Raw genomic sequence first — 22514 nt, forward strand, 5'->3', positions numbered from 1 at the left:
TGCTAATTCTAGTTTTATCATGGTATATTCCATGTTCCATTTGAAACATATATAAATTGATATATTTAATCCAATTTCTATATAACATTTAATAACATCATTCTCAGAACAGTTCTATGTATTTATTAACTTATTGATCATTTGAGCGCGATTTTCTGTTTATATACTTGCTGAATGGCCTAGTATACAGAGTATAAACGTTACACAAATGTTTTTAAAAGTTTTGAGGCTCTGAGGCTCTTCTGTATGATATCCCCATGGTTTAGAATCCCTAGATCCTGAGGTGGAGCTACAAGAACTAAAACATACAAACAAAATGGCTTTTATACAGCCTCACTGAGAATTCCTGTTGCTCCAAAAACTTGCCAGTCAAATTTTTAAAAACCTGCAATTCTGGTGGCTCATTATGATTTTATTTTGCATAATCTTGATTACTATAAATTTCCCCTTCAGCAAAGTAATTCTTCAAGTCTTTTGGATTGTCTGTCATTTTTCTTACTGATATGCGGGAGTTATTTCTATATTCTAAATATGAGCCCTTCATAGATTATATACATTGCAAAATTTCCTTTCCACTTACGTTGGGTCCAAGAGTGGTAATCCACCATTACTATTATCACTCTACGGAAAGAACTAATTAATGTCAGTGCTGTAAGTAGCCACCAGGGGGCAACATCATTTTCTCACTATTGTATAAAATGACGAAAAACGGCCTCCAGGTACAACAAATTTCACCCAAAACACTAATGAAAACTACACAAGTTCTTAAAAATAATCTAACTAAAATGATTATTTTTTCCAAGAGTAACATAAATTCAAGACTACCAGTTCTCTTGAACTTAAAGAAAAAGCCTTAGATGGAAGATCGAAAGAACTAAAATGTAGGTATATTAAATCGCTTAAAATGCATTAGGTGAGTTACCCATTCAACTGCCAGACTTTCTCCCAGGCCCAGTGACATTTGAGTTTTTTTTTGGAAAACTGTCTTCTTGTTAAATTTAGGTCTCTTAGGAAATTTAAATTAATGATTAAATGTACTTATATAACACCACATGCTCTCTCAGGGAAAAGTCTGTCTCTATTCTTATTCGGGCATCACTTTCTTTCAAATGCAAAATACTACCTATGATTTGGGCTATTGTGTGAATTCTAAGTAAATGTTAACCAAATGAGTCATTTACTAGTCCTTAAGATTTTTACTTAAGTTGGGTTTTCAAACTTAAATATCACTTTCTAAAAATACAATGTTCTATTAAGATAGAAGAAATTTCAGATGTGGTCTATCCCTTAAAAAAAATTTTTTTTTTACCTGTAGTAAAAGGTCCATTATCTTTTACATCAAATCTGTGAGGGTAAATATTTTTTTAAAACGTGTAACAACAAAAATAGAACTTAGATTTTAACATTAAATGAAAATGATTAGTAGGCTAAACAAGCTGTCATGTAGAGCAAAATGTTGAGAGAATTCTATTTTCCATAAGGTAAATGAGTAACTAAATTGGTTTCCTGAACGTTAACTAGTCTCTCAGAAGACTGTACTTTGGACAAAGTAGAAGGATTTAGAATAACTGTAACAGCTGAATGGCATTACGTTTGATCGTTAAGGGTTAAAAAACATAAGAGCAGTAACATTAAAGCTTATAAAAGTTTTACCTTAGTTTTTTCATCCACAACTCTGAGTCCATCTGCTGATACCCACAGGACTGCCTTAACTGCTTTCTTTCCAGTCTTTTAAGAGAAACCAAAAAGGAAGGGGAGCAGACACACACAATATTAAAAAAAGAGTCATTGTCCATAGAAAACACTGACTTTTGCCTTCCAAAAGTCACAAGTACAAATGGAGTCCAAGTTCAGGAGGGGTGCCCAAAGCCAGATACTCAAACCAAACTGCAGAAACACTCAGGAAAAAATAAGCCAAAGCCATTATTTTAGAAACACAATGCAAAACAATACAATTAAATTAAGTAAAGGGGAAGGGATAAATGGAATCAAAACTAAGATATCACATTCCGTAAAGGGCAAAGAATTCATAAAGTAGATTCTTCACCCATTTAAAAAATAAACCAAGAAACCAAGAGTCAGATAAATTTAAATACATAAGGAGTTACACCACAAGTAGCTTCTATGAGTGTATTTAGAGTGATACATAAGTCTAAATTGAGATGCTGACCATTGTACTATCCTTTGACGCCAGTGTATATAGCAAAACCCTTGGTCACCTGAAATTTTCACGTTAAAAACCCAAGAAGTCTTCATTATTCCTTTAACAGTTGTTAAAAACCATTATTTCTTCTCTTTGGATTAATAAAGAACTGGTTTAGTTTTTAATTTGACATTAAATGCATGGAGACATTTGGGGGACATAGGAGATTGAAAAACTGTTGAAAGGATATTGCTATTATAACCTGAATTCTTTTTACTGGCTGAGAAAAGATTTCTTTTGCACACAAGAATCACATGGGAACAAGCTGATGTATGATTTCTCATGTGACGGAATGAAAATGGGAGAGTGGAAACTTGTAATAGGAATTGAACAGCTTCCTTCTTTTCTAATTGCTCAAAGAATACAAGTAAAATAAATCAAAAGCAAAGTGAAGGCTGAGAATAGGTATAAAAACATCATAAAAAGTATACATCAAAAGAAATCAGGCACTAACGGCTGGAGCAGCAGCTTCTAGAAGGGGCAAAGGAGGATAAAAGAATGTCTACCGTTCTCCCCTGTATGTGTCCCAGCCCAACGCTCAATACGGAAGGCATGCCTTATTTAAATAAAACTGTGATCCACTCCAAGCTCATTATCTCCCTCACGACCACACATCTGTTGAGAGCCTATTAACATTATATGCTAGGCTGTAGAACTACTTGAAGAGTTCATAGCCCATTGAAACGTGACACTCAGATAAACAAACAAACAAAAAATACAGTAAAAAGTGCTATAGTAGAGCTGAAAACAAATGTATAATGATGTCAGAGATGAGGCATGGTCAAATCTATTTGTGGAATCAAGGAAGGTTATTCAAAGAAGACTGAATTGAGTACCGAAATAATTCTTCTAGATGCCCAGGCCAGGGCAGTGGGGGGAGGAACTGACAGGCAGCGCACGTGCCAGGCAGAAGAAAAAGCAGCACAGGACACAGCAAGTCTGGGCTCTACAAATACTTCAGTACGGCCTGAAAGTAGGATGAGTAGATGAGGCGCAGTGAGAGAGGGAGAGTGGGAAAGGCCTAGGCAAGAGGGCCTTGTATGCCTGCTGAAGAATCCTACCTTAATTATGTGGGCAACCCGAAGCTACTGGAGGAATTTAAACATGATTAAATAGGTTTGCAGTTTTAAAATATCACTTTGGCCGCAGTGGAGGGGGTTGGAAATAGACTGACAGGAGGGGAAAAGACCACAAGATTACAGAGGAGAGAAAATGAGGGTTGAGCTCCCTTGGTTGAGAAAGAGATGGAGATGAGAAAGTTTTAAATGGTAAATGTAAGGGAGCAGTTGAGGATTCCACTCTGGTTTCTAGCCTGGGTAACTGGGTGGAGAGGGTACCACAAACTAAGATGGAGTATAGAAGAGATGCAAAAGCCAGTTTGAGAAGGGGAAGAATAGGGTTTCAGTTTTAGACAAGCAAAGTTTGAGATGTCTGTGCAACATCCAGTGGAGACATCTAACAGGCAATTGGATATACAGGTCTGAAGCTCGGCAGTGAATTCTAAGGTAGAATTGTATATATTTCATCTGTAAAGTATTTGTAGGGTTGGTAAAAGGATCAGAGATATACACAGTACCTGGAACTTAAACAGGGTAATAAATAATTGGTAGCTATGTATCATCATTATATTATTAATATACTTTTAAAAACTTTTCCCAACAGTAAAGCTTCTTGAAAGAGTGATACACTTTCAACAATCAATCAATCATACCTACACACTGAATGGGAAAAGCTAATGGCAAGATGGAGACTGAAAGCCCAAGAAAAAGAGAATAATTTAGAAAACAAAGTCATCCAGGAGGTGGATGGGACGGAGGCTAGATTAAAAGTTTTAGACAGGAAGAGAGATGTCCCTTCTTTGAAATGGAGGGATGGAGTGAGGCTGGGTAGAAATGCAGACAGATTTGTAAAGGAGGGAGTGTCAAGTTGGGGAAGTTTACTGGAGAAGCGCAAGTTTATCCATGAAGGAGATGAGATTATCTGCTACTCTCTTTACTCTGCTGTGGAGTGGAAGGCGGACAGGCAGAGTAAGACAGTAAAGATTTGTAATAGCGGTCTAGGGGCAGTATAGCATAGGGACTCAGAGCAGAAACTCTAGAGCCAGGCTATTTGGGGTTTTGAATTCTGGTTCTGTCACTTATTAGCGTGACCAAAGGTAAATTACTCAACTTCTCTATGCTTCAGTTTCCATACCTACATAATGATGTTAATAAATGTAAACACCTCATGGGATTATTACGAGGATTAAATAGATTAATAAATGGAAAAGGTTTAAAACTAGAGTGGGCATGTGACTTTCTGTTCAACCTGGGCCTGCCTTGAAAGTGAAAGGGGGGGGGCGCTACTAAAACCCTGCAACAGGTGTCACACTGGGGCTGTTTCAGGCAATGAGATAACAGTCACCCCACCAACAACAGAATCTGCCCACATTCGGCCACCCCTTGGGCAGAGGTTAGCATTTTGCTGGAAGGTGCCGTCCATGACGGCACGTTTTTTCCACCTTTATTGTTCAGTGCTGTGTCTATGCTCAGAACTTAGAACAACGCCTGGCACAGAGTAGGGGTGTAAGAAATATCTGTCGAAGGAATAAATGTGCTAAGTATCTGCTGTAGGGAACGGGAAACAACTGATCAGTGACACAGAAGCCTACCAGGTGGCACTGAAAACCCTGTGTCAGAAATTTACATCTGAAGTTCGATTCATCTGATTACTGTGCAGTTGCAGCCTGTGGCGTTCAGCACCTGAGGCGACAGATAGGTAGGATAACTTCCTCGGCTGGGAGGCCAAAGGAGGGGACAATAAAAGGTCATTTTAAAATGGGACCGTTTCCCATTTAGTCTCCTTACAATATACAGGGAAAAGAAACAATTTCTTGGCCCAAAATACTGTTATAGAAACATCTCTACCTTTTGAGGTATGTCTTTATTACAATTTTTATGGTGTTGTACTAATCAGTGAGGTATTGTATTTCTCATATTTCAAGGCCTCTGATCTCTCTAAATAGGGGAAGAAAACAGATAAATTCTTTCTGTATTTGTTTATACGTCTGAGGACCGGCTCTTGGATGTCACTAGCTTGCCAGATTACAGTTAATTCAACCAGGTATGGAAATATTAAGGTACCTGTAGCTGAAATTATGTCCAGACTTCCTCTCACAAATTCTATAATAGCAATGCTTTGAGTCTTTCATTCATAATATAAACTAAGATTCCTAAGCAATTTTTAGAAAATGATAAAAGTCATAAAAGATGAAAGTGCTTTTGTTTGCCCTAAAACTGTATACTTAAGCTAATACCCAAGAAGATAAGTTCAAAGTTAGCTAACCAAAGGGGCGGGGGTGAGGGGAAAGATAACCCTATACGAAATGTAGAATTTATGTACATCTTAGTGACAAAAACACCCCTTAAAAAAAAGATTACATAATACTTCAGAAACTAATAAAAATGTGATAGGGGTAATACAGATGTGAGACATACAGAATTATTTTACCAACACTTTCTACTTTAGTAATAATTTCAAGGTTATAGGTAGAACTTACACCGACTAGTGTCAATCCACTAAAAACACAGTTTATAACAAAGAGAAAATTGCTTATTCTTCAAAGGAAGAAAATGAGTTTAACATGGACAGAACTTCAGTAACTTATAATTTAAAATGATGAAATCTGAGAAGGATCGAGCTAAACTATGAGTGAAAGATGACAAAAGTTAAGTATAACTTTCAAGTAACCACTCAACTCTCTAAATAGTCAACTTAGAATTTTAAAATTAACATCTGCCTTAAATACTTTTTATTATGGGTAGATATAAACCAACACAGAAATTAAGCAAGCCGACACTGGAGAAATAATAGTAGATAGTGGATCTATTACAAATTACTTAATCAGGAAACTTGTACTGTAAGTAAAAGAAACACACATGAAAATAACGTGAAAATAACACAGTGAAGAAACACACAATGGTTGTAAAAATGACATGGAAATAGCTTAAATAAACTCAGTACACTGTAAGATCACTATCCCCTAAATATAAAAGTTATAATAAAAGGCAACTGAAATAACTAATTACAATGTTAAAAAGCCATCTACTTATCTATCAATCTCTCTCCGGAGTATTTTTTTAAGTAGATATCAACTAAAAAAAAAAATAGATTGACAAAGGATGAAGATCACAGTTGGTGATATTCTTGGTAGGCTGGTAGCTCCTTACAGCTGCTCTTTCATTTTACATATTGGTGTTATCTGGGAAAGTACTTTAGATTCCCAGTTAGAGAAGTTTTTAAGCTGTTTAAATCAGGGATGCCCAAACATTTTCTGTGAAAGACCAGATAAATATTTAAAGCTTTGCAGGCCAAACAGTCTATGTCGCAACTACTCAACTCTGCCACTATAGCACAAAAGCAGCCACAGACAATATGTAAACAAATGAACATGCCTTTGTTCCAATAAAGCTATTTACCAAAATAGGTAGTGGGCCACAGAATGTCAATCTCTGGTATAAATCATCATGATCCCGGGAAAGGGACCATTAATTAAATCTTTTGGAAGGACAATTCATTATATTGAAGTATTACACCTGTTTAAAACTGTGTCCCTTAATTTTTTTTTTTTTTTTTTTTTTTTAACAAATGTGCTTATAGCCTATCTATTATTTTAAACTGTGACTCAGATCTCAGGTGCTGTCCAACTCTAAAGTTCTATGATTCCCAAAATCACCAATTAGAACAAGAGCATGCAATTAATCACATAAATCAAAGTAATATTTGGAGGCAAGACAATTCTGCTGGGCATATGAAAAGAACAAAAAAAGTTAAGCCAGTGTCCTGCTGTAGGCCAAAGCAAAGAAATGCTACACGGACCCATGGGAGTGTAATTTGGCAGAGCCATGAGACGTCACGAAGCACAGGGGCAAACGATTTGGGCGGGAGGGGCAGAACAGTAGTGATTTGCCATCCTACTGTACAGAGTTCTTTCTGCTACACCCCAAAGAGGTCTCCAAGGACACCCAACGTGTAAAGAATCACAGGTCAGTCTTTCCGTCACACCTATACACAGAGATAACCCAGTCATTACGGAGTATTAATGAAATATTGACAGGCAACCATAATACGGTGTGCCTTATGATGAATGAAGAGACTTCTTTCCTTTCATGGGAAAAAGGGCTTCATTTTTTTTTTTTTTTATTCTGAGAAGGGCCTTAAAAATCTGTAATTTGATATTTGAATTTCTGAACAGAATCATGTAATAAACAAAATTTTTTTTTTAATTCCAACATGCCATGGGTATTCCCCAAAGGACAAAATGATGAAGGGAAAGAAACATAATTTTCTACAGGATTTGAGACTGGCGCTGTCTCTAATGGCTGCTTCAATTAAAAGTACAGTAACTTTTAATCTGGGACACTAAAATACACTTTTTCTGCATTTTCTTAAGTAAGAGGGACCATTTAAAGCTTTCAGGGGAAAACAAAATAGGGATGGTAGCATGTCACAAACATGCTACAGCAAAGGAGAGATTTTTGGAGACAATTTAGCTCTTCTAGTTTGTCAAAGTATTTTTATTGAGGAGGGGGGATTCTAGGGATTCTTCTAATATTAAATTCATATTTCAAACACTGTAATAGCAGAAATGAAAATTCCGCAGGCATCTCCAGTTCAACCTCTCCAAAACTGAATCCATCATGCCTCTTTGCACAATGAATGATTGCCCCTTCCTTTGGTCATCCATACCCAAAACCTGGGTCTTAGCTTTTGTTTCTTCTGTGCATCCCTAGGCTGAATGAATGAATGAGTGGAGCATGTTCTCTCTCATCCCATTGGTCCTGTTAACGCTGTTCCTTCTGTGTGAAATGCCTTCTCCCTCTAACTTAGTTTAATTGAAACTCATAGTTTTAAGTCACAGCCTTAGGTGTCATTTCCTCTTAAACTTTCATCACAACCTCTCACATTTATCCTTCCTCTGGTCCAGTAGCACTTGTTAATGTTACACAATTTGGTAACCATTTTTTTAAATTTGTCTGATTTCTCCCACTACAGAGTCACCTTGAAAGCAGTGCATTTGTCATTTATTCATCTATTCATCCACTAACTCAAATATTTTGGAGCAGCTACTATGGACCACATCCTATTTGAGGCATTGAAGATTGAGCAGTGAACAAAACAGATGAAGATCTCTGTTCTTGGAGAGCTTACATTTTAGTGAGGAAGAGATAAACAAATGAGTAAAAGGTATGACAAATGCTGATAAGCCTGATCAAAGAAAAATCAAGCTGGGAAGGGGAATATTAAGTATGTGTATATGAAAAAGAATGGTATTTGGAATTTAAAATAGGGTCCTCACCAAGAATGGTGATTTTGAACAAAGAATGAAAAAATTTGAGGAAGTAGGCCATGCAGATATCTGGATGATGTGTTTCAGACTAGAGGATAAAGCAAGTGCAAAGGTCCTGAGGTGGAAGTATACCTGGTGTGCTCAAGCAATGACAAGGAGGTTAGTGCGGCTAGAACAGAGGGAGTAAGAATAGGAGGAGGCAGGAAAAGGAACAGAGGGAATTCATGTACAGTGGCCTGCAAGGCCCAAAAGAGTCCGAGTAGGTCAGGAAGCTACTGAAGATCTGGGGCAGTGGAGCAACACAATAAGACCTCTGTCTTAAAAAAGATCACTCAGTCTGGTATCTTAACGAATGAGATGGTAGGGGAACGATGATAAAAACAGGGGAAGTAGAACACTATGGCAATGATTCAGGTAAGAGGAGAAGCTGGCTTGGACCAGGGCGGAGAAGTGGAAGTGGTGAGACAGAAGCTGTTAAGGGACCGGATATAGGGTTTAAGAGAGAGAGAGAGAGAGAGAGAGAGGAGTCACGATCAGATCCAAAAACTTTAGCTGGATTACAGGGACAGAGTTGCTGTATATGAGATGGGGAAGACTAGGGAAGAGTAGTTAGGGAGAGAAAGATTAGGAATTTGATTTGTGACATGTTAGTGTTAGATGCATGGTGTGAAATGATTAATGATGATGATAACACCACCTAACACTTATCTACTATGGCAGGCTTTTTTGTACACTTTGCTTATACTTAGTCATTTAATCTTCAGAACAATCACATGAAGTTGGTATTAGTATTATCCTTTTTTTATAGGTGGGGAAACTGAGGTACAGGTAGTTAATAACCCTTTCCAAGGTTATCAGACTAAGTGGCTGAGCCAGGATTAAATGCAAGCAATCTGGCTCCCCAGAGTCTGTGCCCTTGACCCTTATGCTATATGGCTTTTAAGATGGAAATACCTGTATGGAGTTCAGGGGAGAAGTCTAGATACAGAAATTTCAAAATCAGCACATAGAGATGATATTCAAACCCATGACACTGGATGAGATCCTTAAGGGAGACGTGTAGTTAGAGAAGAGTCTGCAGACTGAGAAGTAGGCAGCATTATAAGAAAAAAAGGAAAAAAAAAAAAAAACCCAAGAGAGTATGATCTCTAAACCCCAAAGGAACAGAGTGTTTCAATGCAGGGGAGTGATGGGCTATGTCGAATGCTAACACGCCGAGTAAGGTGATAGGACCATTGGCATGGTAATAAAGAAGTGACAAGAACAGCTTTGGTGGAGTGGTGAGGGTAAAAGCCTAATTAAATGAGTCTGACTAAGGAAGGGAGAGTAGAAACTGAAGGCGTGAAGAAGAAACCTTTTTTTTTCTCTCAAAAGATGGTTTTTATGCTAATGGAGGATCCACTAAAGAAAGACTGATTATGGAAGAGAGAGGGGGCTGCATTGCTGGAATAAGTAGAAGCTGGAGTAGAAGAATCGAGTGAGGAGCAGGCCCCTGGCAGCAGCATGCTCGTCCCTTGAACAGACGGAGAAACAGAGTGTATGCGGGCATGGATGCGGGTAGCTGAGTAGGTGTGGAGGGGGCACGCAAGAGCTTTCTTCTGATTGATTCCATTTTTTCAGTGAAGTAGAAGCAAGGTCATCAGCTGAAGGACAGAACAGAGTTAGAAATTCTGGAGGTGTAAGAAAAAAGTCATCTCTCATGAGAGAGTAAATGGGTTAAAGAAAAAAGAAGGCTGTCTTGCTTATAATTGTATTTGATAGCCTAGCACCGACCTAGCATGTTTTAGACACCAACTGTGACTTGAAGCTTAAGCTGACTTTGTTTTTGAATTTTTTTAATCTAGAAAAAAATCAATGACCAAGGCATTTGACCCTCTAATCTGTCATGTCACAGGAAATAATAGAACCAAGAATGAATGGAAATCTTCTGATCACTCTCAGGACTTTTTTTCCTTCATAAATTTGTTATGATGCACTTCAAAAAGAAAAATAAACCAAATCCTAAAAGATGCATCTAATAAAATGCAAGGACAGTAAGATCTACAGAAGGGCATAGGATTTTAAAAAACAGGAAGAAAAGGAAAGAGGCAGTAGATATTCCCTCACTTTTAAAGAAAAGGACCCAGAATGGAAGAGAAGCACTAAGTACGATTTATCAGAGGAGAAAATTTGGGAAATCTAAAATAGAACGTAGATATGAGTACACTGATTTAAGAGGGCTGTAAATACCATGAAATGTTTTATTCTCGAGGATTAGATGAAAACAATATAACCCTGTGTTGCCTTTCAAAAATTCATCCTCTACATTGGAACAATTTCTAATGATGCCATTTAACAACTGTAAAAGTGTGAAAACTTGAAAAAATATATTTGGCAGTACATTAATAGGATCACTTAGAACAGATATAATATTTTGGGTAATTTTTAGGCAGCTTGAAGTGGTTACCCACTCCCACCAAATCAAAGGGACATCACAGCCCTGGGAGGAGTTCGCAAACACAAATGCTTACAGGGTTTAGCAGCAGGTAACAAAATGAACAAAGCGGGCCGAGTATAAAGACGAGAGGGCGTGGCACGGACTGTGGCAAACAGGCAGCGAAAGGGGACAGTCACTACTCAGCTCAAGCCACTACTGTCACATCGGAAGCATGCTGTTTAGCCAGATCTTCTCATTTTTAAGCAGATAACCTAGTTTTTTTATGTGCTAGTTTTCAGTGTTTGAAATACTGGCAACTAATTCAAATTTATAAACTGTGTGCAGGCCATACAGTCCATGTTTGCGGGAGACATTCGGGCCCTTGAACTGTCTCATGTCCTCTGCATTAGTCACTGCTCCATTCATTATGCTTGAGGAGAGCAGAGGCCAACACTACTGAATGAGAACTTCAACAAGGGGTAGGTGAAAGAACTTTGCGCCAGCCTTCAGAAAATCTTGGTTTCAGGGTAGGCACTGCCATTTTACTACCAGCTGGGTGACTTCTTTGAGCTTGTTCATTCATTTGTAAAATGTGTTTCATGAATTATCCTAATTCACTGAACTGTTGTGAGTAGCAAATTATAAAGTAGGTCAAAGAATATCATAAACTAAAAAGCTCTACATAAATACAAGTAAATGGCTGTAAAATAATAAAAAATAGATATCAGTCTTGGCCCGCAGTTCATGGCACAGAGCTCCTGAAATCCTTGTAATTTCCTAAGTAATTAAAGCACTATGAGCATCTCTTGTCCTAATATTTGGTCTTTGACCTATTCCTGACATAGGGGTTCTAAAACCCTTGTAAATTCTTAAGAAATAAGAGCACTAGGAGCATCTTTTGTTATAATAAGGCGACTCTAGGTGGGCTCCTAGGTGGCTTCTATATCGGGCTGGTCACCAAAAAGAACAAGTGATGATTAGAAGCTTGGCATTTTTAGCCCCACTCCCGCCTCCAGAGAGGGGACAGGGGATGAAATGGAATTAAAAATTGATCATGCCTATGTGAGGAAGCTTCCATAAAAGCCCAACATTACACGGTTCGGAGAGCTTCGGGATGGTAAAGACATCCACACCAGGAGGGTGATGCACCCAATTCCATGGGGACAGAAGCTCCAATGCTTCGGGCCCTCCTAGACCTCACCCTATGCATCTCTTTATCTGACTGTTCATCTGTATCCTTGATCATATTCTTTAATAAGCTTGTAAATGTGTTTCCCTGAGTTCTGTGAACTGTTCTAGCAAACTGATCAAACCTGAGAAGGTCACGAGAACCTCTGGTTTGTAGCCAACTGGGCAGAAGTTGTGAGTAACCTGGGGACCTACTATTTGTGATTGGCATCTGAAGTAAGGGGCAGTCTTGTGGGACTGAGCCCTGAACCCGTAGAATCTGACACTATCTCCAGGGAGACAGTGTCAGAATTTAGTTAAATTGTAGGACACCCAGCTGGCGTAGCAGAAAATTGCGGGGTAAAGGAAAAAAATCACACAGTTGGTGACCAGAAGTGAAGTGTTTTGTGTGAACAGTAAATGAGACATACAGGAGAAAGACTCACAGGAGGCTGAGTTTTTCCAATATAATGACTTTAAAAAGAGACCTAACAGGGTGGCCTAAGAACATTTGATGTCTCTGTCCAGTCAGTTCTTCATAAAAACGGGAATATAGATTACTTAACTCATAGAGTTCCTCAAATATATTAAAATTATAAAATCCTTTTCAAATGTTAAATGACCCGTAATTACTTGGTAATAAAGTATTGGGCTAGTGTGGCCAAATACACTAATTAAGTTGCATATTAACACTTCCTAAAAAGTTGAGTACATTCTTGGCTTTCCTAAAACAATGAGCAATTTAATGCAGCTAGTCTGGAAAAAGTCACTTCAGGTTCTCAGTTTTTTCCTTCTAAGCTATGTGTAAGCTTACAATGGGTTTACCATACAGTCCTGTAACAGACCCAGGTTTATCTATTCCCTACTCCTAAAGCTTCTGGAGGCACTGCTCCCACCAGCTGGAAAAGGGATGTGGGGCAGTCGGGTCTGGGAAGCAACTTAGGGAAAAAAGGAAGCTGTCCTGGCCATGACATCAGTTCAGATTCAGGGCTGATAATTCTCACATCTACCTACTTTTATGCAAACATGTTTGACAGAGACACTTCTTGATAACTGATGTTCTCTTTATCCTGGACCATTAAATCACAAATGATATGAAGCCAAGAAAGTATCAAAATTTATGAGAGACTATAAGGGATAAAAAACTCCTTGTCATATATTGTTCTATGAGATTCTTCATGTTTGGCTTTCATCAAACCACAACTGACTTAACAAACTCAGTAAACCAAGACTCTTTCACTGGCCTATTTCTTGTAGAGTAGTGTGGAAGTTGAGTTGAATAATGACAACTTGAAAGATTTAAAAAGCTCCAAAGTAAAGTTTTTCATTTAAAAGCACATTTCTGATGATATTATGAATAATGCTTTCTTCTGCCTCAGCTTTCTAAACTCTGTGAATTACTTATTGTAATTTTGAAAATTGTATGGAATAAAATTGTCCTGCCATAAAAAGAATTCTTCCTGTGATAAGATATGAAAAAATTCTGATAGTCACATTTGTTCATGGATGCCAGTAGAAGATTGCTTAAATCCTAGAGGAGTCAAACTCACTAGTATGATTTAACTATCTCTAGAAAAATAAAATGTTAGTTTGAACCAAAGGAAAACTCTTTAAAACTCTAACTAATAAAAGGAATTAACTGGAGACGAACTCTAAAGTTCAATTACTACCTTTAAAGAAGAAAGTAAAAGTGACTTTATAGGAAGCTCTTTAATTTAGTAGCATCTTTTAAGGTTAAATATTTTCAACTTCACTTATAAATAATACAAAAACAGAGTGATTGTATAGCACAGTGATTAAGAGTGTGGGCTCAAGAATCAGATTTATTTGGATTCAAATCCTAGCTTCCAACACTTGTTAGATCTGTGAATTCAGGAGGGTCACTTTAGTTTCCTCATAAAATAGGCGGAATAATAATTTCAGGGTTATTGTAAAGATGAAGTGAAATGATTCATAATATTCCTTCTCATGTCATATAAATTTATCATGCAAGCCAAAAGCAGTGGAAACAGCTAAGAAGCACAGTGTGACCCAGTTCAGCTACTCTGTAGGGGCACCATGACCCCGTTATATACAGTGATGAGTGCTGCCACTCTGGGATCGATTTTGAAGTGAAAGCTATCTTTGTTCCCTAACACCATGTTATAACCTTTTAAAAATATATACTTTTAACATGTTTTTCTATAAACCAAATCAATATTTTCAATAACCTAGCCTTCATAAACAAGGCTGTTTAACTATAAAAGACAATAAAAACTGATCACTTTGAAAATAATTAAAATTGTATGATAATTGTGGTGCTGTGAAATTGCTTTGAGAGAGTCTATTTGGAAAATACAAAAAAAATTCCTAAACAAATAAGTGCCAATTAATAATGATACAACTGTCTATAGGATTAATTCTTTCCAGATATGGATCCCACATACTATGGACCTGTTGATTTGATTCAGACTCAAAATCTCTATTAAAATTTTTTATTGTGACATCTGTGGGTCAATTATATGATTTTTTTTTTCAGATAGACAGTAGTAACTAAACTAAACCATTCAACCTAAAATCCCTTAATTTGTTTACATTACTATAAAGGTGATCTAAACAAGAACATGTAAAAGTAGATTATTACTAAAATATTTACTTAAGAAGGAAATGAAAACTATTTGTTCTTTAAAGCAAATTTCCAAGGTGGTTCCACAGAGTAGTGGTTAGCACTTCTACTGCACACGCAGAATGTCCTGGGATCGCGCCCCAGTGGAGCCATGGTCCATACCCCAGGCATGCTAGGCCCCCTGGGTGTGCCAGGTCCTGGGTGCCCACTGCGTGGGAGGAGACACCCTGCCTTCAGAGATCCAGCTCTTAAGGGGAGACTGCAACAACCGTAGGTCAGGGGTGGAAGTGGGGGGTGGAGGGGGAATTAAAATAAATAAATAAAAATAAAATAAATTTTCGAAGTAACAAAACCACCCAGTAAAAAAACAATTGTGATGGAATTTTTATAGTCACATAAACTTTTAGTAATTTACACTCAGTTATCCAATGACAATAGTTTTGTCTTATACCATCTCAGTCTGTATTATTTTGTAACACTTAAAACTAAACAACGATAAGCTTGGACACAAAAATGTTAGAAACGTATTTACCTATTTGTATATATATTATTAATTCTAGGGAAATCTGAACATTAAACAATCATTACTTGAAAAGCATCTACATAAACAACATTCCACATATGACAGATATTTGATAAACTAGATATTTGATAAACAAAGACAGTTTTCCTTAGATTAGTAGCCCAGGTTAAAAATCACAGGATCCCTGAAGATAAGTTTATATAATTTTACTTACTTGATCTGAAATTTAACTTAGATTGAAAAAAAGTAATAGTATTGAATGTCAAATTTGGGGTACATTTAATTTTCACTTGAACTTACTATTTCTTCCCATTTCTCTGTCAATATTGAACACTAAGTAAAAACTCACTTGTTAAAAATTCAGCTGATACCGCTAATAGGAAAGGTTTTGCAAGGTCAAATTAACACCTAGTCTTCAAGAGACAATCCTTTTTTAACCTATCGATTTGTTTATTGGACTTCCCTAGGAATCATCAGATATAGTATCAACAGACACAGGTAATATCATAGATAGCAACTTTCTAACTCATTAATTTCCATATAGAGTCGAATCAATTCCTGTATTATAAAGATACCAAAGCTGTACTTAAAAAATATGTCAGTGCTAAACTAGGGGTGTAACTCCTTATTAAGCAAGCACAAATGTGGCATCAAACTTACTTTTCCAAAGAAGCCTTTGAAGAACTTCCTTTCCTGGAGGAACAGGGGGACAAGTCGAGTGCTATTACTGTATGGGCTAAATGTCCCAGGGTTTCACACCAAAACGCACAGACAGAAGTTGGGTAAAGGGCAAAGTGGAAGGGGAGGGAGTGAGAATTTTAGAGTTATCCATACCAGGAGTGACATGAAAATGCAAGGAAACACACTGTATGGCCTAAGAATCCATGGGAAGAATGAGAAGAAGTCGGAACCTGTACCCATGCAGAGCAACGTGTTAGTTTAGTATTTTCTATTTATTTTTAAAACAGAGATTATCCAAATTTGGTAGCAGAGAAAAAGATCAGGGCATACTGGTTTGGTGAGGTCTGCATTTTAAATTTCATCATAGTGAGTAGTAAATAGATTAGTGTCACATACATTTTTCAATTGAAAAGTGGTCAACGATGTGGAAGTCATTAACTTATAAAACTGGTTCATATTCAAATGATCACATTATCACATAACAAAGAAACACATAAAAATTAAATTATGAGTGTGCAGCAAGGGTCCTTGTCAGACCTTCTCTTACTGAGTTCACAATTTCCTTAATTACACATTAGGACTGATTTTATGTGTGTGATCAATTCCATGACAATCACGGAGAAATAATATGTTCTATTCCAAACATAGAATAAATCATCTATCAAGAACATAAGGCTGATGATTTCACTGGAGCTGAGAAAACAAATATATCTGAGAACCAGACCACATTTGTGAACTACAACTGAAATTTAAGAAATGGGTTTTGTTTTCTATTTAAATGCTGTTTTAGAATAAAGAAACTTGCATAGACAGTTATAAGTATATACAGTTCTGAAGCTATGTAGATGAGAGAGACATAGCTACCTGTGGTCCCAACATCAGTTTTTAAGCATATACAAACTTTGAAAGCTGGCCACCATTTAAAATCTGAAGAACTTATGCAAAGTAGATGGGTTCTAACTTATCCAAGCTACCTTAACTTTACATTTCTGAGCTTTGGTTGAACTATACTTTAAGCCTTTACTTTTCATAATCAGTTTTTAATGATAGATAAAGGTCTAGAAAAAGACTACTGTACTAAAATTTGACACTCAGACAATTTATAAAGTCGTTTAAACACTGAATAGTTTATTTGCTCCCTCAGTTTTGAAAATGACAACTAGCATCAAATATTTCCGTGAAATGTTGTGAACTTAAGCTGGAAAAATAATAAAATAATTGGGAGTAGTTAACACAATAAGACTAACTTTATTTCTGCTGCCAAGTTTGGTAACCCTAGTTTTGTTAGACTGTGAGCAACCAACCATCAGCTTTTAAGGATGCAGCCAAAGTTAAAAGATTCCCCATTCTGGAGGGACAGGGAGGTGAGGGAAAGAGATCTGTTAATATTCAATTTAGCTCCCAGAAAAGCTCTTGTTAAACATGGAGTTTGCCTTCTTTTTATAAAAGATATCAGATGTTAATGAAAACAGTTGACATGCAAAATGCATAAAAAAGATAGTTATTAGAGAATAATATTGTTTTTTTTTAAGTTATGGTTCTTTTACCTGCTAAAACAAGAACATATATTAGAAAAAATATATCAAATAGTGAATAAAAAAATCAACATATTAGGAATTGGTAGTATAATGAAACTAGTCTAAAACAAAGACAGAGACACATTTACAGAGACAATGGGAAGAAAAGACCTTTTAAAAGGAAGGGCATTTTGGATCAGTGTCAAGAAAGATAACCAAAGGCTCGATACACTTATTACAGAACAGACTGATACATGACATTACTCCTCACCCAGCAACGGACTATAACATAAAGGCACTAAAAATGGACAACAGATTGCCCACAGGCAATATCCTATACAGTCTAAGTTTCTAAATGGCTAATCATGTCACAAAGTAAATGAGTTAAAAATAGCTGTAACTCACTTTATATATATATATATATATACAAAGTAAAAAATAATTTACACATATTTATGCTCTGAGAAGCATATGTTTAAAGTACTCTCTTGTTTAGTTATAATATCTTTTCATTTGTGTATATTAAGTTTGCAACTAACTCCTAATTGAAGTTAAAATAGTCCTAAATTGTAAGGGACTACTTCATGGAGAAGGAAACTACACTTGCAAATTACCCTCCTTCCTCAATTCCCAGAAATTTAAAAAGCAATAGAATGTTAGATTTTTAATTCAAAGATCATTCAAGTTTAAGATGTTTGTTTTGCTACTTAACTCGTATTTCTGAGCTATATAATTCTTCAATTTTTAAAACTCTGGCATTCAAACTAGGTCTATAGACAGGCTATTTTTTCTTTAATCTGTAGGTCTGTACACTTTTACATTTGCTTTATGATCTCTAAAAACAAACAAACAAAAAACACCTCCAGAGACATAGCTTTTGGCAAATATAAGCATCTGCCACATCTAATTATAGATGTTTGTTACATTACACATGTTTGTTTTAGATTACATACATTTATTATAGATATTTGTTATAGATTATAAATGTTTGTTAGGTGAATGTTTGGTAAGGGGGAAGGCAACTAGAAATTTAGGCATAGTAAAAATATGAAAAGAACACAAAAGTCATGAATTTTTGTGGACAACAGTGATCCGAGAAGAACAACATTTCAAAGGCTTCCAACTTTCTGCAAGCTTCTCAGTCCAGCATTAGGAAGGGTATTATTTATACAAGGGGGAAGTTTCACGGAGTATAATAAACAGGAAACTGACATCAGTTACCTAAAAATTCAATCTTATTTTTTTAAATACATGTTTTCCTATGTAAAATTATAAACAACATTTGCTCCAAGTCTCCTGGACAGGGTTGATTTGAAACATTTTTAAAAACAAACTTCTTGAATGAAAAGTTCAGAAGTGGTCAATTTCCCCTCAAAGGTCAAAAGTTTAAATATGTCTAGAAAAGCAATCAACATTTATCTAAAAATTCATTTTAGTTATAAAATGCCTAGGAAAATAAGGATATTTTAGAGATAAGCAAAAGGGTTTCTTAAATTTTCAAACATTAAACATGATTTTGATTATTATGAGATTCAATTTGACCACATATTGAGGACTGACTGAATTATTTTCTGTATATTCATTCCAAAAATTATTTTTTGAGTGGTTACTATGTGCCAGACATTGTATAGGCATAGGTAATAGTTTATTAAAAGGCAATTTTGTTCCTAATTCTAGTGAAAGAAAAACTCATTGAATTTTATTACCTAAATAATCTTATACCTCAAATAATCATGCTTATAGTTTATAATATTTTTGGTTAAAAAAATAAAACAAAAACATTCACTCAACTAAAAAATTAGTTTTAAAACTAGATGATGAATAATGCTATCTCCGGGATTGCAAGAGATTTTATATACTGTTTTTTTAAATTGTAGTTTACACAATGAATATGTACTACCTATATAATAAAGAGATGCTTCTAATTAAAAGCAAGTTTTAAAAAAAGTAGACAGTAAAGAGGATTAACTGCTCATTAAACATCTAAATAATACCATTTCCTAATACTTCTGGGCAAACTTAAACCAGCCTAGTTTTTCCTTATTTAGTGAACAAAAAACCATACTCTGAAGTAAAAGACTTTCTAAAGGCTCGTTCCACAGTGACGTTCTAACTAACTTATATAAGTTATAAGATTTTAATAACTATTTATAGTTTATTTCAGGTCTATCTACTGTGTTCAGATTTGTCTGTTGTTTTCAGTTATTAGTATTATGATGTTAAAAATATTCTTTAATGACTATGGGGCAAATCACTGCATTATTTTTTTAAATGTTCTTAGTTAAACTTATTTTTCTAGTGAACTTAAAATTATTTTGTTAAAGAGGAGATTAAATTTATATTTCTTGGGAAATTACATTATCTGAAGTTGTATTTAACTGGGGGATATATTCAGCCAGACACAACAAGTCTACAAATTATAGTTTCATGTACCATAACATATGGATTAAGTCCCTTTAATATTAATTGGAGTACACAGACAGACTAGGAAGGGCTTCAATCATTTAAGAATTTAAATGACCAAAATCTAAGGTAAATGATATGTGTGTATATGTATGTGGAAATGTGTCTATATTGGCTTTTTTTTTTTTAGTTCTTTGTATAGATTCAGGCATTTGTTTCAAAATATAATCCACCTGAGTTGGTTGCTTCCTTCATTTTATCTTTTATAATGAGGACTTATAGAAAAGAGGTCATTAAAAAATGTACCAAGCAGCAGAAAACTTTTGGTTATTAAGCAAATTGAGGGAAAAAAAGCACTCATCAGTAGCTAAAATTGAAGCAGCCCACCATACAAGCAAACCCAAAGCAACAAGTATTTAATGCTATTTGGGGCAAGGGCATGCAGAAGTCACACTTAAAGCTTTCATAGCAAAGTGGAGAAAGGCCACACATTGGAAAGACGGAAGGTTGTGAAGAGGGCTGTCAGAGTTTATGAAACATTCTTCAAACCTTTCCAAATTATGAAATCAACACTTTCCAAATTATGAAATCAATGCTTTAATCTAAACCTTTATGAACTCTGAACCCATTCTCTCCTTTTATTAAATACAGAGGCATGTGCCTGGAATGTGTTCCATGACATAACAGGCAAAGTAAACATGATTTATCTTGGAAAAGGAGTCTCCATGTCAAGTATGCTAAAGTCTGTGCAAAAGGCAGGGGAAATATACTGTTTATGTTAGAGGAGTACAGAGAAGGAAACTAGGGGGTAGCAGTCAAGATAATAATAAGTCCTCCCAAATTGTAAACCTCACTAGCCAAGAACACGGACTATCTCCATCTTCTACTTTTCCCTAGAAAGCTGTTTCTTATAGATTTAATTTATAACCAAGTTATCACAGTTAAGACACTAACTCAAATAGTTTTATCCTGGTTTTAGAATATTATTCGTCTATAAGATTTCATACCATTTGTTTAATAAGGGTTCTGAATCAAAAGTACCTTTTGGATAATGTCTGGCCTAAATTGAGAAAGTTGGTCTTTACAATTTATATCTTTGGATGACGACATGAGATGCCCCCCTTATTAAGTGAGCTCATCTTTTTGCCTTAAGAGAAACATTGTTCTTACTGGAAAGTGGGTCACTAAAATTTAGTGAGCAAAATCTTTTAAGAAAATATTTACAGCATATAGATCAATACTGGTAACCATCAAATACATACAGCTTTCAGTCTTTTTACGGCATCTTCACAGATGTGCATTCCTCTTGATTCATCAACTTCCACATGGCCAAGGTACTGTAGAAAGAAGAAAAAAGTTAGGGCTATTGTTATATTTACTGAGTAGCTACTATGCGGTAGGTATGAGATGGTAGAAAAATGAATATTGGAATTCCTGCACTCGAGAAACTCAGCCATTGTAGAAAGTTAAGATAATGTTAACTTTTAACTTATCTTCGGTGTCCTCATATCAATGAGATTTATAATACATGTCTCAGAGTTATTAGAGAAGAGCATGTGACAGGCACTAAATGATATTTGAATCTGCTGGATCTGAGGCATAACAGTCTATGCTAGACACAGTTACTGTATCTCTAATCATAAAAACAATCCTAATACAAAGTCTGTGTGTATATGTATGTATACATTATTTATCTTATATACATATATACATAAACACACTCGTATATTGAAAAAGTATAAATAAAAATAAGTTATTCCAAAACTAAACAGATCACATACTCCTTTAATAGCAAGCGCATAAAAAGAGAGCATAAAACTAAGATTTTAAGAAGGCAGTGTATCAGAGCTTTAAAAGACGCATAGCATTTGTAGAAACAGATTGAAAGTTTGGGAAACTACTTTAGGCAGAGTGAATTAAATAAAGTTTACAGGTGTGGAATAGGATAACTATATATATCAGTAAGTATTATTGTTCGGCTGGAATGTGAGGTATATGAAGTTGGAGAATATGAATGTTAAAACAAGTCTGTCTTTAATCCTAGAAGCAATGGACAGCTAATAAAGCCTTCTATTTTTTGGCAAGGTAGTAATATGATTCAAATTGCATCTTAGTATGAGAATAGTCTTGGATTAAAAAAGTAACAGGAATGGTGGCAATATTACAAGTGCTCTCTTTTAAAAGGAAATTTAGGGTCTGGTTCTGGGTAAGACAGAGTAAACACACTTTACCCTGCCCCACCCACTTAATAAAACCATAAAACCTGGTGGAATGCATGAAACATCTAGTTGAGGCCTCTGGAAAGAGTAAAAGATAAATCGGGGAAGAATACCAGACTTCAGGATATTTCTGAACTGGTAGGGAGTTTACCGCCCCCTGCTCCTCCCCTGCCCCCCTTGGTACCACTGGCCTGAACTTAACACAGTCAGATAGGCAAAATTGAGTGCTGTGGCACAGAGAGAACTCTGGAAAAAGCACTGTTGCTCCAGCCCACAGACCAGATACAGAAACGCCTCATCCTCAGAAAGAGTACAGGAATCCCTCTCCTGTGGTGGTAGCAATGGAAACCTGCAAGAGCCACATGTGTCTGAGGGAGGAAAACCTTCCTGTTTAGTAAGACTGTGATCCCAGGAAGGTGGGGGCAACCCCCCACCCCCCAACTTGTGCATTT

At 36.0% G+C, this 22514-nt stretch overlaps 1 protein-coding gene across 11 annotated transcripts in view; it reads right to left on the reverse strand.

The window, feature by feature from the left end:
• The window catches only part of NUMB (NUMB endocytic adaptor protein), a 128407-nt gene that overhangs the window by 12718 nt on the left and 93175 nt on the right, over window positions 1-22514 (reverse strand). For 6 of the 11 annotated variants that reach the window (XM_016134799.2, XM_016134785.2, XM_016134789.2 and 3 more), the window contains 3 exons: window positions 21106-21180; window positions 15903-15935; window positions 1654-1728 (listed from right to left, as the gene is read on the reverse strand). In XM_016134799.2, coding sequence (XP_015990285.2) covers window positions 1654-1728; window positions 15903-15935; window positions 21106-21180 — 183 coding nt within the window. The remainder of the gene's footprint in view (window positions 1-1653; window positions 1729-15902; window positions 15936-21105; window positions 21181-22514) is intronic. The other 5 variants (XM_016134797.2, XM_016134787.2, XM_016134788.2 and 2 more) reach the window with 1 other exon arrangement.

This window comes from Rousettus aegyptiacus, unplaced genomic scaffold (genome assembly GCF_014176215.1).
Source record: "Rousettus aegyptiacus isolate mRouAeg1 unplaced genomic scaffold, mRouAeg1.p scaffold_m13_p_3, whole genome shotgun sequence".
NCBI classification, from domain to species: Eukaryota; Metazoa; Chordata; class Mammalia; order Chiroptera; family Pteropodidae; genus Rousettus; species Rousettus aegyptiacus.